Genomic DNA, 14,054 nt, shown 5'->3' on the forward strand with positions numbered 1-14,054 from the left:
TTTTGACCTCACAACTCACTGGTATTTCCTCTCTTCTTCTCATTGCAGTATTATGGTGTGTGGCGTACTCACCCTGATCATGAGTTGGGCGTCATTAGGAGCAGGCACAGCCACAGCTGTGGTAAGTTACTGTGTTTTCACATGACTGCTCACTTTAAACCCTCTTTGATTGCTGTCCAGTGACTATGTGAATTATTTCATTCACTAACACTGTCCTGGATTTAAAAAAAACAAAAAACAATGTGAATATTTGTAAATGTAGGGGTAGAGGGGACGTGATCTGTGTGAAACTCTTAGGAGATTATCAGGGTTCAGTGACTGCGTTTATGTGTCTCGTGGTGCATGCCAGTTTGCAAAGCTGATTACAAAGCCCTGGTCATTTAAATTAGACAGTCCGCTGGCTTAACACATGTAAACAGCCGCTCTCTCCGTGTCACTAAACAGGCCAATTTACTCTGTCTCATGTCTCGCCTCCGTCTTCATCTCGGCATCTGCATGCATAATAATAAAGAGAGCAAACTGTATCGATCATTCTGAAGATATATTTAGTCTTGATTGTAATACAGTAATTGGGTTTTCAGTACCGTACACCTAGGAGTGCTACCTGCTACAACTGAGTGATAATTAATTGTATACAATTCAATAAACAAAACATTAATATTAAGTAACTTACATTTGAGACTCAACATCACCAACAAAAACCTACAACGAAATGACATTTTGATTCTGAACAAAGTTTAGTGGTTGTTTCTTTCCTGAATCCCTATTTTATGAATCAGTGACCTGAATCAGTCTAATTAGACTAGTTTCTCCTTACAGACAAATTAATTTAAAATATTGTAGCGTTTGATTGGATGCAGAGTCTTTGATGTAAACCACGAAAAAAATGGGATGATTTCCTTCCTTCCTCAAGTCTGTTTATTTTGCCATTCTAACTAGAGTTGGAACAGAAACTGTAATCTTTACTTATGAATATCTCTAGTTTCAGTGAAAAAATGGGGTACAGTATCAGTGAATTGGCTTAATGACATTTTAGCTCTAGTGTTTGAGGAGCTACACATTATGAGGCAGACCTGAGCTCTACAGTGAACATGACAGTGATTAGAGTCACAGTTGGCGCTACAGTCATGATGTCTTGGGAACAGAACTTAAGACTGATCAATGAGGGGTCAGAGCAGAGGTCAGGCCCTGCAGTAAAGTGGATTAGTCCAGCAGTGCCTGACAACATCGATTCCCTCTTGCTACTGATTGTAGGAGAGAGTGGAAAGAAGCCTTGCAGGAATGTGTGACTCTCACACCTGCATCTTTACCTCTTTTTTATTATTTAGAGAAAATTTATTTTTGAGACCCTATAGGGGCTTTCATACCGTAGGAATCATTTCATAGTTCCTAGAACTAATGGCGGAAGTTCTTGCTTTTTGGCTTGTTCGCACCGCAGGAACTAGGAACATGTTTAGTTGTAGGAAAAAAAAAATAGTGGAGGAGTCAATAAATCAATTTAATGATTATAATTCAGAATTCTGTTGATAAGTAAATGAAATAATCTGAAATTATATAGAGCTGCCCCCTAATAGTCGATTAACCGCAAGTAGTATGTAAGTAGTAATATGTACGTAGTAGCAGCTTTACATGGCTGCTCAATCTAATGTTAACATAGAAAAATGTGCGCTATTCTGTGTGTTCGGAGTGTGGAAGCTGAATAGTAGCGCGCTTACTGCATGACAAATCGAGACGCCGGTGTGCTCACTTGCTCTTAGAATACTCAGTCATTTTTGGTCATACCGAAAAAAGTAATCATTTTTCGAATCTGTAAAGACGTTTATTTGTGTGCACTCACAATAACAACGAGATGTTGTCCTTTTGTAAAATAATGAATGCAAACAGGACGCACTTTCTGCCGTCTCTGTCTCCTTGAACTTGAGCACGAAACTTTGAAACTCCATGTATACTTGCCTTAGAGATGTGAAAAGTATATCTATCAAGAATGAAATGTCTACTTTTAAATAAACCGATTCAAATAGAAGACATATATTCTCAGATTTTGTAATCCGTATGGAGCATGAAACATGCACAGGCACATCACAGGTGTGGAGATGACGAGTCAGTGTCGCCGACTTCATCGCTTAAGCCAAAAACTAAGAAAGCACTAGTTAATCAATAAATTATTAAAACATTAATGCAGTCTTCTTGCTGTTTTTCCCTGACATATTCAAAATTATTATTATATCTGCATGTGTGCTGCGGCAAGCTTTTTGTGTGCGCTTTTTTGTATTTTATTTTTTTAATTGTGCATGCATTTAAAGGCTTATAATTATGATTTATATGATTTTATAATAAACATGCGACTAAAAGTCGACAAATGCTTAAAATGAATATTAGTCGACCAGAAAAATCTTTAGTTGAGGGCCGCCCTAGAAGTTTCACAATCAAAAAAAAATCTTTAATTGATAAGCAATAGAATAATAAAAATACACTTCTAAATCACTTTGTAATCAACAATTTTTTAGACTTTGTCTAGACAGTTTTTGACATTTTAGACACTATCTAGTGGATTTGTTTGATTTCTCACTTTTTATAATTGATTTCTTAAACAACTGTCACTTCCATTTTTGAACATAGAAATGAAAATGCACTATTCAAACTTAAATTGTTATAATTCATTAACAAAGACATTTTGTAATATGATTTTAAGGTACATTTTTTGCAATGTTAATGCAATGTCTGATTTTAAAATGGTTTTCAAAGGATTCATTTTGAGATTTTAAGTTTTCAACTGATACATAATTTATTATGATATCTAAAGCGTGATAGGGAAAAAGGCAACAAAGGAAGTCTTTTTGTGACAAAGGTCAGAAATCCTGTTATGATTTTTGAGGTGCACTCTTGTCATAAATTAATCTCTTTCATTTTTCCTACATAATTTGTAAAACATCTATTTAGGAATCTTAGACCTTTCCAACAATATATATTTTGTCATGATTAGATTAGGTTTGTAATATGGTGATGTAAAAGTAGGTGTCCCGTATTTGGGATGGTGACGGGGTTAATTGATTTACTGATTTTTCCAATGATTACTTGAGTGGTCACACCGTGGCATGTGGTCTGAAATATATGTAAAATCTAAAATAAACACCAATGACCTTGGTTTTTCCCAGTTGGATGCATTTTATGTTGGTCCTGAAACCACATTCTGGTCCAGCAAATAGTCGTCCTAAACTCACCCCTAGCTTCACCTAATTCAATCCCAGTGGGATCCTTAGGCCTAGTGTTGAAAATAAAATCTGGTTGGTTTTGCCATGCAGTTTTAAATCTGAATGCATTCAGATCTGGATGAGATTATCAGAGAAGATTATCAGCACACAACATTTAATTAGAAACAGTGTTCATGATACTTTCCCTCAAGAAAGTTTCAAGTTTCTTTGATCTTTTTTCAGTTTTCTCAGGTGACGGTTCATACTGTCTGTTCTTGTCGCTGACGCCCACTAACTTAAGCCAGGCAATCCACAGATCTCCGCAATAGGATTAGCCCCTGTCTGACCTTGTATGGTCCTGACTTTCAGGAAAGGTCTTCAAAACCCTGTCACCTTTTGATACAAACACCATAATCCAATATGTGTGAACACTGCAACATCATCCACCAAATGCAATGTGGCTTTCAATGGCTTTCTTTTGTTTAAAACCAGTTCTGCAGAATTGTAATTGTGAGCTTCTTGTTTGCCCTGTTCTAGGGCACCAGTGACTTTTGTGTGTCTCCTGACAAATTCATTGCTAATCAAACCAAAGACTCCTTAAGTGCAGGTGAGTAATATTTCATCTTTTTTGCATAAACCAGATGATTTTGTTTCATCGTGAGAACAGATTTGGAGAAATTTACTGTAGCATCGCATCACTTGCTCAACAATGGATCCTCTGCAGTGAATGGGTGCCGTCAGAATGAGAGCTGATAAAAACGTCACAGTAATCCACAAGTAATTCACACGACTCAAGTTCATCAATTAACATCTTGTGAAGGCGACAAGCTCCGTGTTTGTAAGAACCAAATCTATTATTAAGGCGTTTAACCTTAGTTTAAAAAATACGAGTCCATAATTCATAATAATGCTTCCTCCAGTGAAAGGTCCACCAACAAAAAGTACTCCATCAAAATCCACCAACATATTTGTTTAATACCGTTTTAGACTGTTTTGCACAAGTATAATTGTAGCAGTAGCCAACAATACATTGTATGGGTCAAAATTATTGATTTTTTTTTTTTTTTTTTTTATGCCATAAACCATTAGGATATTAAGTAAACATCATGTTCCATAAAGATATTTTGTAAATTTACTACTGTAAATATATCAAAACTTAATATTTGTTTAGTAATATGCATTGCTAAGAACTTCATTTGGGATTTTTTCACCCTCAGATTCCAGATTTTCAAATAGTTGTATTTTGGGCCATAACAAATCATACATCAATGGAAAACGTATTTATTCAGCTTTTATTTTTTAAAAATTGACGCTTATGACTGGTTTTGTGGTTCAGGGTCACATATTTGTCAGACAAGTTTTTCTATGGAAGAAGCAATATTATGAATAGAAGACTCGTACTTTATCCCGAAATAGCGGTTTAAAGTTAAAAATGTCTTGATGAATTTGTTTCTTACAAACACACAGCGGTGATGTTTTTTAGCCTCATTGTGACGGCACCCTTTCACTGCAGAGGGTCCACTGGTGAATCTGAGGCCTGAGGGTGAGTAAATTTTTAGCAAATTTTATTTTAGGGTAAAAATAAATGTGTTTATGATTAATGTTCATTTCCAAACGACCCAGTTCATTTCCATTTAATGGTTCAGACTGTAAGCATTTGAATGTTCACTGTGTTTCTGTATCCCCTGCAGATATAGTGCACTATTACCTATATTGCAGTCAGAGTCTTCCCAATCCGTTCCAGCAGGTAAACGATTCCCCGGCACGTCAGCGCTCAATTCCCTTCCTGAACTCCTGACACAAGCAATTAACGAAGCTTACAGATTCATTTGACTTCTAATTGAGGCAAATACCCATGTTAAAGCCATTATAATGTTTCTGTAAAAAAAATCTGCGTGGCTAATTAAATTATGAATAGGCGATATGAAAATAAACTTTGATCAAAGGGGGTCTCTTTTGTCTGTAGTTTTGGGATAATTAGATTTGTCTGGCTTTCTCGCATTGCCTGTGGGAATCCTGTGAAAGCTTTTCCACTGATTTAGACATTATTCTGTGCTGGTTAAGCTGCTGTTTTGGATGATCTATTAAAGTAAATGTTCTGGGGAAAAGTCGTAAAGCAGATGTATAAGACAGATGTAACCATTAAACGAATTTAAAACCTTAATAACTATAAATCTAGGTGTAAATACATATCATCAGCAGGGATTAATGACCTTGTAGTCATTGCATTAACAGAAGACGGAACCTATGGCATGTCTGTGTAGGAATTAATTAGGTCAGTGGATCGACTGCTTTAGGACTGCACATGATTTGCTGTTGTTTCTGTATTGCAGTCTTTGACCATCTTCCAGAGGTCTCTGACCACCATGCAGATACAGGTGCAAGGTTTGCTGCAGTTTGCTGTCGCTGTGTTTCCCACCGCAGAGGTGAGAGTGCCCTTCAAAAAAGGGTTCTGCGTCACATTCTGTACCTCCTTTTCTCCAAACATTCATTTCCCAATTTGAATTATTTCAGAAAGATCTTCTAGGCATTCAGCGGATCTTGAACTCCTCAGAGTTCAATCTGCACCAGCTTACCGCCTTGATGGACTGCCGTAGTCTGCATAAAGTGAGTTACATTTGTAATTCAAAGTATATTTTAACAGTTTGTCAGTCTCAGATAGTCAAACTTCTATCTATCGCCAATCTTGTTCACTGTTTTTTAATTTTTTTACTCAAAACTGTCTACAATAAAAACCTTTTTTTAAAAAAATAAAATGCTATTTAAATAAATGCTTTTATGCCATTTTCATATATATATATATATATATATAATAGGATTTTTTTTTTTTTGGAGTTGCTACACATAACATTTTATAACCTCAATTAACCTTGATTTTACATCAAGTATATTCCTATTTATTTATTTATTTATTTATTTTACAAATATCTTATTCTTAATTAAGACATAACTATTTTGGTCAAAATACCATCAAAAATTACATAAATAAATCCATACATTTAAAATGCATGGAAGTATATATTATTTTCAATTTATTTTTATTTATTTATTTATTTTTTGTCCAATTCATTTTATTTATTTATTTTACAAATATCTCAATATCTATACTAATTTTTTTGGTTGAGTTGTACCACATGACATTTAATAACCTCGAAAACTAACCTTGATTTTTCAGAAAAAAGGTCAGAATATTTAATGAAGACTGAAGATGATGACTTTGGCATAAGGGCTTTTTTGGCATGTTGGTTGCACCACTTGACTTAGATTTTGCTGACAAAGTTTTTCAAATATTTTTGCTGTTTGTATATTGTTTGTATATGTTGGTTTCATGTGGTTTTTAAAAACCTTTTTGCCATCTCTAACAAAATATTACATTTAATGTCTCTTAAAATGTCATGCGGTGTAACCGTTTAAATAAAGTATTATAAAGTCATAATTTTCCTTACACCCTAAATGCATGTAATCGTCTTAAGATTACTTTGGCATAGTGGTCTCTGTTTTGTTTTTTTTCTGCAAGTTGGTTGCACCACTTAACTTCAATTTTGCAAGCAAAAGTTTTTCAAATACTAATAAGCAGTGAAGTCTTTTTTCCTCTAATGAATAATAATAAATAATTACCTTAAACTACGTAAAAACTAATTAGAAACATGTTGATCTAACAGTGCTCTGATCCTGCAGGACTATCTGGAGGCTCTGCTGGGTGTTTGCTATGACGGCGTGGAGGGGCTCCTGTATCTCTGCCTGTTCTCTCTGCTGGCAGCCTGTGCCTTCTGTGTCCTGCTGTGTGCCGTACCACGTGCCTGGACCCTCATTGCCATCAGGTACCATCCACCTTCCTATTGTTTTATTGTACTGCATGCCAACTGAGACCATCAGTGTAGCTGACGTGTGATTGGTTGTCTTCAGGGAGAGGGATTATGATGATATCGATGAGGAGGACCCCTTTAACCCGTCGAGACGCATCACGCCGTATAACCCCGCCCGAGCTCAAGTTCACAGTTTCTGCAGCTACAGCAGCAGCATGGGCAGCCAGACGAGTCTGCATCCTCCGCTGCAGGCCACGTCCAGTACACCAGAGTACATGTGAGTATGTGAGAGTGTGTGTGTGTGTGTGTGAGAGCTGTTGTTTTGTCTCATGCTGACCCACTTATCTTTCTTCCTCTCCTGCAGGAACCAATCCATGCTATTTGAAAGAAATCCTCGCTATGAAAACGTCCCGTTGATTGGGAGCGGTTCACCACCACCATCGGTATTTTGATTTCAATCTTCCATACTACATTTCTGTATGTTTGATGGTTGTTACTGATTTTTAGCAACATTACAAACCAGTATGACTTACTTTCTTCTGCAGACCATAGAAGTATTAATTTTTGCTCAGTTCTTTTAATGATCACTAATCCTCAACTATTCAAATATCTCAATATCTATACTAATTCTCAATTCATACATTTTCTTTGTTGAGTTGCACCACGTGACATTTTACAACCTTTATAGCTAATCTTGTTTTTTTATATAAAAAGGTCAGAATATTTAATGAAGAGATTTATGATGACTTTGGCCTAAGGGCTTTTTTTTGGCATGTTGGTTGCACCACTTGACTTAGATTTTGCTGAAACAGTTTTTCAAATATTTGTTTGATGTTTGATGGTTGCAAATTTTTTAGCAACATTACAAACCAGTATGACTTACTTCCTCTGCAGACCATAGAAGTATTTAATTTTCAGTCAGTTATTCTTTTAATGATCACTAATCCTCAACTATTCAAATATGTCAATATCTATACTAATTCTCAATTCATACGTAATTTTTTGGTTGAGTTGCACCACATGACTTTTTACAACCTTTATAATTAGCCTTGTTTTTTTCTTTTTTACATAAAAAGGTCAGAATATTTAATGAAGAGATTTATGATGACTTTGGCCTAAGGGCGTTTTTTGGCATGTTGGTTGCAACACTTGACTTAGATTTTGCTGGAAAAGTGTTTTCAAATATTTGTTGTTTGGTTGTGGCTGATTTTTTTTTTTTTTTTAGCAACATTACAAACCCGTATGACTTACTTCCTCTGCAGACCATAAAAAAAATATTTAATTTTCAGTCAGTTATTCTTTTAATGATCACTAATCCTCAACTATTCAAATATCTCAATATCTATGCTACTATTCTCAATTCATACATTTTTTTTTTGTTGAGTTGCACCATGTGACATTTTACAACCTTTATAGCTAATCTAGTTTTTTATATAAAAAGGTCAGAATATTTAATGAAGAGATTTATGATGACTTTGGCCTAAGGGCTTTTTTTGGCATGTTGGTTGCACCACTTGACTTAGAATTTGATGAAAAATGTTTTCAAATATTTGTTGTTTGGTTGTGGCTGATTTTTTTTTTTTTAGCAACATTACAAACCAGTATGACTTACTTTCTTCTGCAGGCCATAGAAATATTTAATTTTGAGTCAGTTATTCTTTTAATGATCACTAATCTTCAACTATTCAAATATGTCTATCTATACTAATTCTCAGTTCATATTTTTTTTGTTGCTGTTGAGTTGCACCACATGACATTTTACAACCTTTATAACTAACCTTGTTTTTATATAAAAAAGAATATTTAATTAAGAGATTTGTGATTACTTTGGCATAAGGGCTTTTTTGGCATGTTGGTTGCACCATTTGACTTAGATTTTGCTGAAATAGTTTTTCAAATATTTGTTTGATGTTTGATGGTTGCTGATTTTTTTTCTAGCAACATTACAAACCAGTATGACTTACTTTCTCTGAAGACCATAGAAATATTACATTTTCAGTCAGTTATTCTTTTTTTAATTAATACTTTTATTCAGCAAGTACTGTTTTCAACATTAATAGTAGTAATAAATGTTTCTTGAGCAGCAAATCAGCATATAGAATGATTTCTGAAGGATCACGTGACACTGAAGACTGTAGTAATGATGCTGAAAATTCAGTTTTGCATCACAAAAATAAATTACATTTTAAAATATATTCAACTGGAGAACAGACATTTTAAAGTGTAATAATATTTCAGAATTGTACTGTTTACATGGTATTTTTGATCACATACATGCAGCCTTGGTGAGCATAAGAGACTACTTTCAAAAACTTTTCTAATCTTACCGACCCCAAACATTTGAACGGTATAGTCCATATTCATCATAATTCTTAATTCTGGAGAATGATATCATTAATGTAAGCTGTGTTCAAGGCTGCTTTGTGTGCTTGTGGTGTTTAAGATCATGAGAACTGAAGCTGAAAGTAGACATGGAGCATTACTGCCCCCTGTTGTTTCCTTTATTGGTTGAATATCCCTGCAGTTATAAAGGGAATAAGGAGAAATTACTATTAATTATTAATACTAAATTATTAATGAAAATTAATTAAAAACAGTCCTGTCTTGATTGAATTCAAACCCAAATTGTCCATCAGGCTTGTGCAGATTGTGAGCTCTAAGATGAATTATAAGTGAAAGGGTGTAATTGAGAGGATCATCTAGTGAGTCGTGTTGGTTGATGCATTGCAGAAGGCGTAAAACTCATCACAGGACAGTCTTCTGTCTAATGAACCGATTCCCAGCTTCATTTTTAACTGTCAAGACTCTGTATTCTCACAATGATATTTCACAGCTAATTGACTTCTTTTCCTGTCTTTTATCACATTTGAAGTTATATCCTCAGACATTTAGAAACAGTAAGTGCACCCCTGTCCCCCTGCAATGGTTCTGCCTCCCTTCATCATGCCTTTGCCCTCTTTGTCCTCAGTTCCTTCCTCTGAGGATATCATCACCCACTCCATAAACATTCTGTACATCCCTTTGAAATGTAAGAGCACGGAGTAGTTTTTGCCAAATTTCATCAGTATTTTTAACTCACTTTTTTTCCTCACCTGAAGTCCTGTTCACACATACAGTGATTTTATTTACAGAGTTGTCCAGGCATTACTTTTTTATTATTATTTCCAGTACATTGGGCAGAAACTAATCACACAGGGCAGTGAAACTGCTCACAATAACTCCTCCATCTTGCCGACATCCACAGTGATTTCAGGTCCTCCTGGGAAGTTAGTGTTTTCGTGTTCAAGTCACTTTGGTCAAGGCAAAATGGTTCTGTACTTTCTTTATTTACTATAAAAAAATACATAAAGGTGGGCATGTGTTTATATATATATATAATAAAGACTGGAGTACTGAAAATTCAGCTTTGCATCACAGAAATTATTATTAAAGTTATAATTTGAAGTAAAATAAAAAAGAAAACCATTATTTTAAATTGTAATAATAATTAACAATATTACCGTTGCTGTTTTTTTTTTAATTAAATAAATGTCTATGGAAGTCCATTTCTGCCACAAAAAAAATAAATAAATAAAATCTCAAATAAGATCTCAAAATTGCGACTTTTTTCTCACAGTTGTGAGATACAAACTCGGAATTGCGAGTTATGATGTCAGAATTGTGAGATAAAAACTAGTAATTCTGAGAAATTAAGTCAGAATTGCGAGAGAAAAAGCCTTGGAAAATTACGGCTTTGTAATTGCGACTTTTTTTGCCGTTCATGTGTACTTCATTTGTAAGGTTAAGTAACTTATACAGTATGTGACAGGAACCAAAAATTTAGTTTAGGTCCAAAAATGTCTTTATTTCTAATGGTATAATTCTAATGGTATAATTTCTAATGGTATCTTTTCTCGCAAATATGAGTATCTCGCAATTCTGACTTTTTCCTGACAATTCTGGCTTTTTCAATTCTTATTTTTTTTTCTCTCAATTCTGACCTTTCTTCTCACAATTCTGACTTTTTTTTTCTCTCAATTCTGAGTTTTTTCATAATTATGAGATAAAACTTACAATAGCAAGTTATAAAGTCATAATTGCAAGAAGCTCCCAATTCAGACTTTTCACAATTCTGACTTTTTTTCCTCTCAATTCTGACCTTTATTTCAATTCTGCCTTTTTTTTTCTCAGTTGTGAGATACAAACTTGCAATTGCGAGTTATAAAGTCAGAATTGTGAGATAAAAACTTGTAACTCTGAGAAATGAAGTCAGAATTGAGATAAAACTCACATTTCTTTTTCCTTGCAAATGAGTCTTTATCTCGCAAATGTGCGTTTATATCTTGTCATTCTTTTTTCTTGCAATTCTGACTTTTTTCTCTTAAGTTTTACCTTTTTTTTTTTTTTTTAGAATTGTGAGATGATAACTCCCAATGCTGACTTTTTTACTTGCAAAAGTTTGTATCTCACAATTCTGACTTTTTTTCTTGTAATTCTGACTTTTTTCTCTCAATTCTGACTCATATTCTCTCAATTTCTTCTTTTTTATCTCAGAATTGTGAGAAATAAACTCGCAATTATGCCTTATAAAGTCAGGTATAAACTCGTAAATCTGAGTAATTAAGTCAGAACTCCCAGTTCGGACTTTATTCTCACAAATGAGTTTGTATCTTGCAATTCTGACTTTCATTCTGTCAATTTTGTCTTTTTTAATTTTTTTATTTTTTATTTTTTTTATAATTGTTAGATATAAACTTATGAAGTCCAATTCTGAGGGGGAAAAATATTTTACAGTTTATATTTTACAGTTTATATCTCACAGTTCTGACTTAATAACTCACACTTGCGTGTTATAAAGTCAGAACTGAGAGAAATTCTGAGGAAAAAAAGTCCGAATTGGGAGTTTATATCTTGCGTTTCTGACTTTATTTCTCAGAATTGCAACTTTCTCGGAACTGAGAGTTTATATCACTCAGCACTGACTTTATAACTCACAACTTTGAGTCTATATCACGCAATTCTGAGAAAAAAGTTCAAAACTGCAAGTTTGTCTCAAAATTCTGACTTTATATTTCAAAATTCTTTTTTCAGAAGCCTTGATGAACTTTGAAACTTACAGCTTTGTAATTGTGACTTTATTTGCTGTTCATTTATAAAGTTAAATAACTTAAAGTATCTGACATGAAACAGTTCCGGTGCGACGATGTCTTCATTTCTAATTGTAGTGACTGCATCGCTCCTCATTTGCATTAAGGAACTGGCCACGCCAACACCACATTAAAAAAAGACTGCTTTACCTTATTTCGCCTCACAGCATCAACTCTCATTGAAAATGAGTGATTTTTCTCAGTGCAGATCTCTGTATGTGTTTGTGAACGGGGCTTGAGGGCTTTTTGACTGTGGTTTTGACACACGCCAGTATCTAATGTCAAGTACTATTAATGTCTCTTTCTTCATTCTTTCTTTACCCACCGCAGTATTCACCCAGCATGAGGACCACCTACCTGTCTATGACTGATGCCCAGATCAGACACTTTGGGACAGACTTCCAGATATAGTTTTCCTGGTTCCTCGTCCTCATGGAGTCTCCAGCATCTTGAGATGTGTTCCATTAATAGGTCAAGTAGATAGAGATCTCTCATCTCATCTCAAAGGAGGACACCTGTGGATGTTAAAGCACAAATATTTAATGCATCAAAGGGAGTACTCGAAGACGGCATCCCATCCAGACGGTAAAGTCCCATCTAGAAAGGCAAAGGATAACTCAGAGGTTCATGGGTGAGCTCTGACCATGTAAATATTCGCTTATTCTCTTCAGGGGCTCGTCAGATCGTAAATAAATTGTTTTCTGTGATAGCAGCAAACTGGATCAGCCTGACGTCGAGAATCAGAAAAGATCTTAAACAGTTTTGATTAATACTTCAGCTTAGGGCATGCAAATGATGATTAATAGCTAAAGAAAATGATAAAGAAAAGAAATAACGGTTGCATTTTACCACACAAAGGCCTTGAGCTCCATTATGAGCCTTTAATTAATATTCTCTGACTTTTGTACTGCCTAAATAGACACTGATATAGTATGAGAGAAATTATCAATTGAACGGGCTTCTGTGGATCTGCTATAAAGAAGATGTTTTGCATGAGGAATGAGGCGTTTTGTTGGTGCCTCTCTTTAAATATACTGTAGTTCTACGCTGTGATGTGATTTTGCCTCATGAATGTCTGTATTCTAGCAGTCAAATATGTCTGCTGTTCATTTCAGACTTTATTTATGAGGCTGACAGCACAGAACAAAGATAAATATTAATCATTTTGTGCAACGGTGGATATGGGGATGAACAATTTGGATATGGAAATCACGGATGGACTAGTTGTTTGTTTGGTTCAAGCTTCTTAAAGTATCTTCGTCTGTATGCCTGTGTATTCAAGCTAGATCAGAGATGGCAAAGCCTATTTTTCTAGTTTAAGCGCTTTTGTGTGATTCCACTGACGTACTGTATATAGACTCGGCCATTTCTAAAGAAATTATTGTTAATGAGGTTCACAATACCGCTGTTCAGACAGGCAGCTGTTTATTATCCAAGTGAGTAAAAGAAGATACAATTAGTTTAGTTATACATGTTGAATTCTACCACTGTTATTGTCTTTATTTGTCATAACATTTCAAAAGTGCTGTTTTTTTATTGTTCATGTAGTACGTTTTTGTGACATTTGATTCAATAAATAATTTTTACTAAGTTGATTTTTATTACTCTTAATCCATGCTGTAATGGAAACTTGCTGCCGTCGTGGAATTAAAAAAGGCTAAAAAATAATTGCAATTCACAATTTACATTTTTTTTTTCCCCTCTCATAATTGTGAGTTTATATCTTGGAATTTTGACTTTTATTCTGAATAACGAGTTTAAAATAAAAACTCACAATTCTGTTTATATCTTGCAATTCTGAGTTTATATCTCACAATTTTCAGAACTGCAAAAAAAGTCTGATTTGTGAGATATAACCTCAGAATTGTGAGATAAAAAGTTGAAATTAGCCTTTTTCCCCAGGTTTACATGCCACAATTCTGACTTTTTTC

General features: G+C 34.5%; 1 protein-coding gene across 1 annotated transcript in view; it reads left to right on the forward strand.

The window, feature by feature from the left end:
- The window catches only part of ttyh2l (tweety homolog 2, like), a 43,694-nt gene extending 29,981 nt beyond the window's left edge, over positions 1-13,713 (forward strand). Inside the window, exons 6-14 of the mRNA XM_051106497.1 lie at positions 49-121; positions 3,729-3,798; positions 4,883-4,938; positions 5,525-5,617; positions 5,706-5,798; positions 6,870-7,012; positions 7,098-7,274; positions 7,362-7,440; positions 12,454-13,713. Coding sequence (XP_050962454.1) covers positions 49-121; positions 3,729-3,798; positions 4,883-4,938; positions 5,525-5,617; positions 5,706-5,798; positions 6,870-7,012; positions 7,098-7,274; positions 7,362-7,440; positions 12,454-12,534 — 865 coding nt within the window. The 3' untranslated portion in view covers positions 12,535-13,713. The remainder of the gene's footprint in view (positions 1-48; positions 122-3,728; positions 3,799-4,882; positions 4,939-5,524; positions 5,618-5,705; positions 5,799-6,869; positions 7,013-7,097; positions 7,275-7,361; positions 7,441-12,453) is intronic.
- The last annotated feature ends 341 nt before the right edge of the window (positions 13,714-14,054 follow it).

Source organism: Labeo rohita, chromosome 3, assembly GCF_022985175.1.
Source record: "Labeo rohita strain BAU-BD-2019 chromosome 3, IGBB_LRoh.1.0, whole genome shotgun sequence".
NCBI lineage: Eukaryota > Metazoa > Chordata > Actinopteri > Cypriniformes > Cyprinidae > Labeo > Labeo rohita.